Consider the following 12,301-nt stretch of genomic DNA (forward strand, 5'->3'; position numbering starts at 1 on the left):
GCTTGTTCAGGGGCTGTGGCTAAAAGTATTAGAGACACAGGATCAGCATGCGATTCAGGCAACTGGTATTATTTTAAAAGGAAAAATCCATATCCTTCTCAGTTTAGGTTCCCTTTAAGGATTTGTAGCATAAAAGCCAACTCACATTGGCTGGGAAGCGAACCCAAGTCTCACTGTGTGGTAGGCAAGCACCCTAACTGCTGTACCACAACAGTACTAACTGAAGCTGGCCTAGCATTTACTATTTATGCTCAATGCAATAGAAACATTAGGTTGCTTAAAGAGAGTCTGAAGCGAGAATAAATCTTGCTTCAGACCTCATAGATAGCAGGGGCACGTGTGCCCCTGCTAAAACGCCGCTATCCCGCGGCTTAACGGGATCCCTGACCCCCCAAATCCCCTCCGTGCGGAGGGGGAGCGCTTCCGCATTGAGGCAGGGCTAAGCACTGCAGCCCTGCCTCATGCGCGTCTATCAGACGCGTATCTCCGCCTCTCCCCCGCCCCTCTCAGTCTTCCTTCACTGAGAGGGGCGGGGGAGAGGCGGCGATGCGCATCTGACAGACGCGCTGAGAGGCCGGGCTGCAGCCGTTAGCCCTGCCTCTAGGAGGAGCAAAATCTACGACCAAGTTGGTCGTAGATTTTGCTGGGGTGGGTTAGGGGGTGAAGGGACCCCCCGTTTAGCCGCGGGATAGCGGCGTTTTAGCAGTGGCACACGTGCCCCTGCTATATATAAACTCTGAAGCGAGATTTATTCTTGCTTCAGAGTCTCTTTAAAGGGAACCTTAACTGAGAGTGATATGGATGTTTCCTGTAAACAATACCAGTTGCCTGGTAAGTAATGTCTGTATAGTGTAAAACCGTCAATCTCATTTGTTTAATTTCTATGAGAATATACAAATTATTGGGTGGGTAATATGGCTGTGATGGGAATATATTTATGTATAACGATGTATTTCTCTCTCCTCAGACAGTCACTCTCTGCGGTATTATAAAACGGCCATCTCAGCTCCAGGATCCGGGCTGCCTGTGTTCTCTATAGTGGGATATGTGGATGATCGGGAGATAGATAATTATAACAGTGACACCCGCCGCAATCTGCCCAAGACTGAGTGGATGAAGAAACTGGAGCCAGAATACTGGGAGGACCAGACACAAATAGGTCAAGCCAATGAGCCTGTTCACAAGCACAATGTGCAGACACTGATGCAGCGCTTCAACCAGACTGGAGGTGAGACGATTCTTACACATTATATGCAGGATATTCAGCACACTCCATACTGTATTACATGTAGACATGCTGGATGTAATGTCTGTAAGGAATGGATATGCATAATGACATCACTACTAGAGGAATATTATATAACGAGTGTGGGGTAATGTGATGGAATGCGTTATCCTGTCTCCTGTGATCCTGCAGGCCGGATATACACACATCCGGAACTGAACTGTATTCTGTTATCTAAAGCTGCCCACACATGCTGCAATTTTTCATTTTTTTCGATTTGATAATTTTGTTTGATTATCCCGCTAGATCGAATGTAAAGATTTCTTCAACATGTCCGATCGGATTTTATTGGAAAAAGCAGGATAATCATTTATTTTTTATAATTGAAAAAAAATAATTCTGTTTGACTTTTACTCGATTCGATCGTTTTGGTTGAATAAATGGGGAAATCAGAAATTGTACCGTGTGTGGGCACCATTACATTTTCTGTAGCTGTGATGTGATACAGTGATGTGCTTAGATCAATCTATGACTTGTGTGGGCGGAGCACAATGGGGGGGCGGGATCCCCTCAGCTGATATGTGTATTTCTAGGCCTGACTGTCACTTGTTTCCTGTCTCTAGCACACGATTCTCCTCCTGATCACATGTTCCTATCTGCATGGCTGCTGGTTGTATGGCCGCCTCCCCCTGAGCACAGATCTCTGCCCATTTATTAATACAATGATGTGTATCCTACATGTTACCCCCTGATGTGCACCTGCTGCATAGTTACTTGTGTGTCTAATACAGATAGTCTATGAGGCTGGGCTCACAGTGTGACTTTAAGTTGTGTTCTCTGTGTAACAGGAGCACAATGGAACAAAAAAAGTCATAGCACACATTACGTTGTATACAGTGAAGCATACAGTTATTGAAAATTATGCTTCCCTCTACCTGGTAACGTTTGCATTTAGCGGTAAGTCACTGCAGCAGTGTGTTACCATAACCCAACATGTTACACTGATATGCTAATGCCGCACTGTGAACGTTGCATACACTTCTCAGATCAGTGCGTCTTTCCTGCATAGCAGGGCCTCCCTAACATCATTCTATAACGTCCCCCTGTGAACCTAGCATGACATGCCAATAATTCCTGCTTGCATGCACATTTCATGCAAATTGTATGTACATCTGGGAATTCGGCCAATCAAATGCACTTCTTGCTGCTTTTGATTGGCCTGATTCAATGCTGCATACAGTTTGCATTAAATTTGAATGCAAGCTGGAATTTTTAGAATGTCATTGACAACCCCTAATAACATAATACATCAAAAACAAAGTCCACAAGGGCAGTACAGAAAAATAATTGCAACAATACGGGGAGCCAAAAGGGAGCACCCAATAGTGGCAGCCTAATGGAGAGCGGGGATGGAGTTCAGGATTTTGACAGCTGCTGGGTAGAAGGTGTTTCTGTGTCTTGAGATTCTGGAGGAGATGGCCTGACCTCTGGCCTGATGGGAGCCGGCTGAGGAAATGATTTCTTGGGTGTGAGGGATCTTTAGCTATCCTCATTACTTTAGTACCCAGTCTGGAGTGGAAGGAAAGGTCAAGTGATGGAAGGGCTTTCCCAATAATCTCCGCTGGAGTTTGTATCTTTTGCTGATGGAAATTTGTATCTTTTGTAAACCCTCTGTAGTTTGTATCTTTTGCTGATGGAAGAGCCAGTGTACCAGAAAAGGAGATACGAACAGAGGAGAGATTTATAGGTGGCAGAGTAGAAGCACGTTCTTGAGCCATTCCGAACTTCTTTAGTTGGCGAAGGACAAAGAGCACGTTGTTGGGCTTTTTTCTGGACAGACATGGTGTTGGCCTTCCAACTCAGATCATTGGTAGTGCTCAGGAGACGAACGTTGGTTTCTCTGTCAATTTCAGTGCCATCAATGTAGATTGGGGGATGGGGGGGGGGGGGAGGGGGGGGGGGGATTGGAGCAATGTTTCCTAAAGTCGATTATCATCTCAACAGTTTTGGCTGAGTTAAAGGAAACATTAGGGGATTTAAAAGACTACTGTAGGGGGAAAAAGACTTGAACTTACCCGGGGCTTCTAATGGTCCCCCGCAGACATCCTGTGCCCGCGCAGCCACTCACCGATGCTCCGGCCCCACCTCCGGTTCACTTCTGGAATTTCCAACCTTAAGGTCAGAAAACCACTGCACCTGCGCGCCCATGTCCTCACTCTCGCTGATGTCACCGGGAGCATACTGCGCAGGAGCAGACCGTACTGGGCCTGCCCAATACACTCCTGGTGATGTCAGCGAGATCAAGGGTGCGGCTGTGCAGGTGCAGTGGTTTTCCGACTTTAAAGTTGGAAATTCCAGAAGAGAACCAGAGGCAGGGAACGGAGCATTGGAGAATGGCTGCGCGGGCACAGGACGTGTGCGGGGGATCATTAGAACTAGAAGCCCCGGGGGGTGTTCAACTTTTTTTTTCCCCTACAGTATGCCTTTAAAAGTATATATCATGTTTTTTTATATCCCCTGATGTTTCCTCTAAGGACAAGCTTGTTCTCCTTGCACCAGAAGCATATTCCAGGGACCTCCTAGCGGTAGGCCAGCTCGTCGCCTGCAAATTTGATTACCTTAACAACGTTTGCCATGGAGGTGCTGCTGTTTGTGTAGATAGAGAACAGGAATGGGGACAATTGGTTGCAAAGAGAGGTAAAGACACTGGCACTAAATGCAGCAGGGACGGATACAACCACACTGGGCTTACCTGCAGCGTGCTCCAATATTGATCCACAGTTCAGTCAAGTAGAGATGAAAAGAGATGGGCACAGCTGCTAAAATACCCTTTATTGTGGCTGGGTAGACACATACAAGTTACAGCAGTGGGGGGGAAGGCAAAGTCTGACAACTGTTTCGCAGGGACTAGACCTGCTTCATCAGAGGAATGGGGACAAGATGCAGCGTTGATCACTGGTGTTGGCGACCCTTGGTCGAGAGGAGATGTTGCCCAGCTTGACAACTTGGGTCCTGTTCTTGGGGAAGTCTGTAATCCATAGGCGGAAGGTGGGGTGAACGTCAAGGTCCACAAGGTTGTCATGCAGTGAGCGGGGGCAGATTGTATTGAAAAACTGAGCCAAAGTCCAGGAGGAAGATGCTTGCATACAAGTTTGGTCTGTCAAGATGGTCAGCAATGAGTTCCAGACAGATGTTAATAGCATAGTCAGAGGACCTATTTGCTCTATATGCAAACTGGAATGAGTCTAGGTGGGCTGTTGTTTGCTTAAAGTGTACCCAAGGTGACATGTGACATAATGAGATAAACGTGTATGTACAATACAAAACATTAATAACCAGGTTGTTTTACTTGTTTCATTTTGCTGCCTGAAAGAGTTAATTTCTAGGCATGGAAGTGACAGCTTCTCTCTTGTCTGCAGAATAATAAACATCACTGATAAGAAAATTACAGCCATAAAAGGTTTCCTGGCAGAATTCAACTTCTGAGCTCAGGGAAGAGAGATAAAAAGGTCAATAGTTCATGTATTTTAAAACTGGGAACCTAATAGTCTGCTACTGATTAGAGACAGTAAAACTTTCAGCCTACTTTGTAAATGTTTAAAAATCAAATAAAACCATGGGATACGTAAAAAAGGGTAATTTTAGGAGTAGAAGGATAAATATAATTGTTTATCTCAGTTTATTTTCACCTCAGGTTAGTGGCGATATAAGGATCCCAAGCAACTGTACCTGTTTTTGGACAGTTTAACCACTTGCCGACCGCCCACAGCCCATGGGCGGCGGCAAAGTGGATCCCTAAAGGACCGCAATACGCCTTAGGGCGTTGCGTCCTTTTCCTATGCCGGGGGAGCGATCGTGTCATTGATGACGCGCGCTTCCCCCGGCAACTGGCTCCGCCCACCCGCCGCAACATCCCGCCAGCCATACGGAAGCGCCGGCGGGATGTTAACCCCGCGATCGCCGCTACAAAGTGTATAATACACTTTGTAATGTATACAAAGTGTATTATACAAGCTGCCTCCTGCCCTGGTGGTCCCAGTGTCCGAGGGACCACCAGGGCAGGCTGCAGCCACCCTAGTCTGCACCCAAACACACTGATCTGCCCCCCCCGCCCACTGATCACCCACAGCACCCCTCAGACCCCCCCCTTCCCACCCCCCAGACCCCTGTTTGCACCCAATCACCCCCCTAATAACCCATCAATCACTCCCTATCACTATCTGTCAACGCTATTTTTTTTATCCCCTCCCCTGCCCCCTCCTGATCACCCCCCCCACCCCTCAGATTCTCCCCAGACCCCCCCCCCCCCCCGTGTACTTTATGCATCTATCCCCCCTGATCACCTGTCAATCACCCATCAATCACCCATCAATCACCCCCTGTCACTGCCACCCAACAATCAGCCCCTAACCTGCCCCTTGCGGGCAATCTGATCACCCACCCACACCAATAGATCGCCCGCAGATCCGACATCAGATCACCTCCCAAATCCATTGTTTACATCTATTCTCTCCTCTAAACACCCACTAATTACCCATCAATCACCCCCTATCACCACCTGTCACTTTTACCTATCAGATCAGACCCTAATCTGCCCCTTGCGGGCACCCAATCACCCGCCCACATCAATTCACCAGTGCATTAATTACATCTGTTCTTCCCTGTAATAACCCACTGATCACCTGTCAATCACCTGCCAATCACCTATCACCCATCAATCACCCCCTGTCACCCCCTGTCACTGCCACCCATCAATCAGCCCCTGTCACTGCCACCCATCAATCACCCCCTGTCACTGCCACCCATCAATCAGTCCCTAACCTGCCCCTTGCGGGCAATCTGATCACCCACCCACACCATCCGATCGCCTGCAGACCCGCAGTCAGATCACCTCCCAAGTGCATTGCATCTGTTCTCTCCTCTAAACACCCACTAATTACCCATCAATCACCCCCTGTCACTGCTACCCATCAGATTAGACCCCCATCTGTCCCTAGGGCACCCAATCACCCGCCCACACCCTCAGACCCCAGCCCTGATCACCTCGCCAGTGCATTACTTGCATCTATTCCCCCCACTAATCACACCTTGAGACACCCATCAATCACCTCCTGTCACTACCTGTCACCCCCTAGCACACCTACCCATCAGATCAGGCCCTAATTTGCCCCGTGTGGGCTCCTGATCACTCGGCCAAACCCTCAGATCCCCCTCAGACCCCCTTCCGATCACCTCCCCAGTGCATTGAGTGCATCTATTTTCCCCTCTAATCACCCCCTGAGTCACCCATCAATCACCTCCTGTCACCCCCCCTAGCACTCCTATCCATCAGATCAGGCCCAATACAACCTGTCATCTAAAAGGCCACCCTGCTTATGACCGGTTCCTCAAAAATCGCCCCCTCATAGACCTCCTGTCATCAAAATTTGCAGATGCTTATACCCCTGAACAGTCATTTTGAGACATTTGGTTTCCAGACTACTCACGGTTTTGGGCCCGTAAAATGCCAGGGCGGTATAGGAACCCCACAAGTGACCCCATTTTAGAAAAAAAGACACCCCAAGGTATTCTGTTAGGTGTATGACGAGTTCATAGAAGATTTTATTTTTTGTCAAAAGTTAGCGGAAATTGATTTTTTATTGGGTTTTTTTCACAAAGTGTCATTTTTCACTAACTTGTGACAAAAAATAAAATCTTCTATGAACTCGCCATATACCTAACGGAATACCTTGGGGTGTCTTCTTTCTAAAATGGGGTCACTTGTGGGGTTCCTATACTGCCCTGGCATTTTAGGGGCCCTAAACCGTGAGGAGTAGTCTAGAAAACAAATGCCTCAAAATGACCTGTGAATAGGACGTTGGGCCCCTTAGCGCACCTAGGCTGCAAAAAAAAGTGTCACACATGTGGTATCGCCATACTCAGGAGAAGTAGTATAATGTGTTTTGTGGTGTATTTTTACACATACCCATGCTGGGTGGGAGAAATCTCTCTGTAAATGGACAATTGTGTGTAAAAAAAAATCAAACAATTGTCATGTACAGAGATATTTCTCCCACCCAGCATGGGTATGTGTAAAAATACACCACAAAACACATTATACTACTTCTCCTGAGTACGGTGGTACCACATGTGTGGCACTTTTTTACACCCTAAGTGCGCTAAGGGGCCCAAAGTCCAATGAGTACCTTTAGGATTTCACAGGTCATTTTGCGACATTTGGTTTCAAGACTACTCCTCACGGTTTAGGGCCCCTAAAATGCCAGGGCAGTATAGGAAACCCACAAGTGACCCCATTCTAGAAAGAAGACACCCAAAGGTATTCCGTTAGGAGTATGGTGAGTTCATAGAAGATTTTATTTTTTGTCACAAGTTAGCGGAATATGACACTTTGTGAAGAAAAACAATTCAAATCAATTCCCGCTAACTTGTGGCAAAAAATAAAATCTTCTATGAACTCACCTTACTCCTAACGGAATACCTTGGGGTGTCTTCTTTGTAAAATGGGGTCATTAGTGGGGTTCCTATACTGCCCTGGCATTTTAGGGGTAGAGATGTCGCGAACCTCCGATTTTCGGTTCTCGAACCGGGTTCGCGAACTTCCGCGGAAGGTTCGGTTCGCGGAGACTTCAGTGGGGAGGCGAACTTTGAAAAATAGAAAAAATTATGCTGGCCACAAAAGTGATGGAAAAGATGTTTCAAGGGTTCTAACACCTGGACGGGGGCATGGCGGAGTGGGATACATGCCAAAAGTCCCGGGGAAAAATCTGGATGTGACGCAAAGCAGCGTTTTAAGGGCAGAAATCACATTGAATGCTAAATTGCAGGCCTAACGTGCTTTCAAACATCTTGCATGTGTATACATCAATCAGGGAGTGTAATTAGAGTACTGCTTCACACTGACACACCAAACTCACTGTGTAACGCACCGCAAACAGCTGTTTGTGTAGTGACGGCCATGCTGGACTACTGCGCAACATGGCGAGATTGCTCTTCCTCACTCAGTGATGTCAGGTAATGTGTGACTTCCTTCTCAACTTTCCATGGCATTGTTAAAAAGCTTAGGTTTTGTTTTTAAATTACATTTTCTACTTGCTGTGTATTTGTTCAGTACCGCTACAATGAGAATCCTGTGGAGGCGGGCAAGTCTGCCATTGTGACCCCGGGTAATGGCCGGGGAATGAGGGGTTTGAATCCGGTGTGGAGCCTGAGCAACGGCTACCACTACACATCCAAGGAGGGCAGCGGGCAGGCATGCCCGCCCCGAGGTAGTGACCAAAAATAACAATACAGGAGGCGGACTTTCGAGGACCTGCTGTGTATTTGAAATAAATGTACTTTAAATCCTTGAATGAGAACCAGTTATGGCGGGCAAAGATGACACCACATTCCTTTCACGAGAATCATATGGAGGCGGGCAAGTCTGCCATTTGTGACCCCGGGTAATGGCCGGGGAATGAGGGATGGAATCCGGTGTGGAGCCTGAGAAACGGCTACCACTACACATCCAAGGAGGGCAGCAGGCAGGCATGCACGCCCGCCCCGAGGTAGTGACCAAAAATAACAATACAGGAGGCGGACTTTCGAGGCCCTGCTGTGTATTTGAAATGAATTCACTTTAAATCCTTTAATGGGAATCCGTTATGGAGGGCAAGTCTGCCATTGTCACCGTGGGGAATGAAGGTTGGATTCCGGCCTGAAGTGGGAGCCTGCTGAGACCCATGCTGTAGCTGCCCTGAGCGTGCTTTGCAGACCAGGCATCTGTGGTCAGATGGACCCTTGAGCCAGCGGAAGACAAACCAAGTCGAAAGCATTTGCCAAGAATGTTTTATGGAGGGCAAGTTTTTTTTGCCCTTTTTTTACATTGTTTGAAAATGATAGATGGTTGTATTTTTAAATTGTTTGAAAGTTTAGATGGTTGTATTTTTAAATTGTTTGCAAGTTTAGATGGTTGTATTTATAAATTGTTTAAAAGTGTATCCATGCAAGTGCAAGTTATGCACTGACTGCCAGGTATAATGTGCAGTCACAGATGCGGTGAAAGGTATGCAGTGACTGCAAACAGCCGTTTGTGTAGTGACGGCCGTGCAGGACTGGTGTGCACCATGACGAGAGTGCAGGTGATGGTGGCTTTTCAGCCCATATGCTCGCCCGGCTGATGTAGCTGAATGACAGAACAGTGACTGTCCAGCTGATCAAATTTGGTCTGACCACAATGAAGCAATGACCTTATTATCTTTTGTGTGCCACCCCCACCCGAGACACTCAAATAGCCGGCGGTCATTGCTTCATTGTGATGCGCAAGCCCCTTCACCGCGGCAAGGTAATGATCATGAAGGGGGATGGGCACATGTACACGCACCAGAAAAATTAGTGTAGCGGCCGCTGCTAGCAGCGGCCTTAAAAATTCAGGAATCCGCCTAGAGTCCTGGACCCTGTTGGTGGTGGCGGAGAAGGCAGTCAAGCGGCCTGCAGGCAGAGATGCTGTGTGTGGGGACTGACTTAGTCTTCGGTCGTGCAGTAGCCCTCCGTGATCCATTCCTCATTCATTTTGATAAAGGTCAGGTACTGAACACTGTCGTGACTTAGGCGACTTCTCTTCTCAGTAACTATGCCTCCAGCTGCACTGAAGGTCCTTTCTGACAGGACGCTTGCGGCAGGGCAAGAGAGAAGTTGTATGGCAAATTGGGACAGCTCTGGCCACAGGTCAAGCCTGCGCAACCAGTAGTCCAAGGGTTCATCGTCGCTTTTCGCAGAGTCTACATCCACACTCAAGGCCAGGTAGTCGGCTACCTGCTGGTCCAGGCGTTGGTGGAGGGTGGATCCGGAAGGACTATGGCGAGGAGTTGGACTAAAGAACGTCCGCATGTCCGACATCACCCTGAGATCGTTGGAGCGTCCTGTTCTTGCCTGCGTGGACTTGGGAGGAGGAGGGTTACTGCCAGTGGTACCTTGATTGCGTTGTGCAGCCACATCACCCTTAAATGAATTGTAAAGCATCATCGACAGCTTGTTCTGCAAGTGCTGCATCCTTTCCGCCTTTTGTTGAGTTGGTAACAGGTCGGCCACTTTGTGCCTGTACCGAGGGTCTAGTAGCGTGGCCACCCAGTATAGGTCATTCAACTTGAGTTTTTTGATACGGGGATCCCTCAACAGGCTGGACAACATGAAAGAGGACATCTGCACAAAGCTGGATGCAGACGTACTCTCCATCTCCTCTTGCTCTTCCTCAGTGATGGGACGCAACTCCTCTTCCTCCCCCCAGCCACGAACAATACCACGGGAACGTGGAGCAGCAGAAGCCCCCTGTGATGGCTGCCGCGGTTGTTCTCCTTCCGCCGCCTCTTCCTCCTCCACAGAAACACCTTCCTCATCATCACCATCATCAGAGTCTGACTCCTCTTCTTCCTCCTCCTCCCCCCTCTGTGCTGCCGCCGGTGTTGTGGAAACATCGGGTTCGGGTGTAAATGGATCCCACGACTCCTGCTGCCGTAACTCTTCTTGTTCACGCTCCACCACAGCTGTATCCACCACTCTACGCACGGCACGCTCCAGGAAGTAGGCGTAGGGGATCAAGTCGCTGATGGTGCCCTCATCGCGACTCACCAGTTTGGTCACCTCCTCAAAGGGCTCCATGACCCTGCATGGATTTCGCATCAGTGTCCAGTTGTTGGGCCACAACATCCCCATCCTCCCAGATTGTGTCCTTGCACTGTAATGATACAGGTACTGGGTGACGGCTTTCTCCTGGTCTAGCAGGCGAGAGAACATCAGCAGGGTGGAATTCCAGCGAGTCGGGCTATCGCAAATCAGGCGTCTCACCGGCAAGTTCATTCTACGCTGAATCTCCGCAAAGCGTGCCATGGCCTTGTAAGAGCGCCTGAAATGCCCACACAACTTCCTGGCCTGCTTCAGGACGTCCTCTAAGCCTGGGTACTTGGACACAAATCTTTGCACGACCAGATTAAGCACATGTGCCATGCAGGGTATGTGTGTCAGCTTTCCCAAGTTCAACGCAGCAATAAGATTGCTGCCGTTGTCACACACCACGTTGCCGATCTCAAGCTTGTGCGGGGTCAGCCATTGCTCCACCTGTTTGTTAAGGGCAGCCAGCAGAGCTGCTCCAGTGTGACTCTCCGCTTTCAGGCAAGACATGTCTAACACTGCATGACACCGTCGCACCTGGCATGCAGCATAGGCCCTGGGGTGCTGGGGCTGTGTAGCTGGAGAGGAGATGGTGGCACCCGCCAAGGAGGAGGAGGAGGATGACGACAGCGAATCGGTGATAGCAGGTGGAGAGGAGGTGGCTGGAGGCCTGCCTGCAAGCCGTGGAGGTGTGACAAGTCGGTCCTCTGCGCAGCCTCGTACTCCCTGCTTGCTGCCATCGGTCACCAGGTTGACCCAATGGGCTGTGTATGTAATGTAGTTGCCCTGCCCGTGCTTGGCAGACCAGGCATCCGTGGTCAGGTGGACCCTTGACCCAACGCTGTGTGCCAGAGATGACACCACTTGCCTCTCAATTGCACGGAAGAGTTTGGGTATGGCCTTTTGTGAAAAATAATTGCGGCCTGGTATCTTCCACTGCGGTGTACCAATGGCCACAAACTTACGGAAAGCCTCCGAATCCACCAGCTTTTATGGTAATAGCTGGCGAGCTAATAGTGCCGCCACGCCAGCTGTCAGGCGCCGGGCAAGAGGGTGACTGGCAGACATTTGCTTCTTCCGCTCAAATACTTCCTTCACGGACAGCTGGGTACTGCTGTGGGCAGAGGAGAAGGAACCGCTGAAGGGAAGAGGCGGTGTGGAGGAGGGTGGCTGTGAAGGTGCAAGGGAGAAAGTGGATGAAGATGATGCACCTAAAGGAGGAAGAGGAGAAGGAGGGTGGCTTGTCTTTTGAGGGGTGCTGCTTTTCCTCAGGTGTTCTTGCCATAGCTGTTTGTGCCTTCTCTCCAGGTGCCTTCGTAAGGCACTTGTCCCTGCGTGAGAGTTGGCCTTTCCACGGCTCAATTTTTGCTGGCAGAGACAACAGATGGCTTTGCTCCGATCTGAGACACACACGCTAAAAAATTTCCAAACCGC

General features: G+C 49.0%; 1 protein-coding gene across 1 annotated transcript in view; it reads left to right on the forward strand.

Moving 5' to 3' along the window:
* LOC137528714 (class I histocompatibility antigen, F10 alpha chain-like) overlaps positions 1-12,301 on the forward strand; it is a 157,411-nt gene that overhangs the window by 44,443 nt on the left and 100,667 nt on the right. Inside the window, exon 2 of the mRNA XM_068250224.1 lies at positions 968-1,228. Within this exon, the coding sequence (XP_068106325.1) occupies positions 968-1,228 (261 nt within the window). The remainder of the gene's footprint in view (positions 1-967; positions 1,229-12,301) is intronic.

This window comes from Hyperolius riggenbachi, chromosome 8 (assembly GCF_040937935.1).
Source record: "Hyperolius riggenbachi isolate aHypRig1 chromosome 8, aHypRig1.pri, whole genome shotgun sequence".
NCBI classification, from domain to species: Eukaryota; Metazoa; Chordata; class Amphibia; order Anura; family Hyperoliidae; genus Hyperolius; species Hyperolius riggenbachi.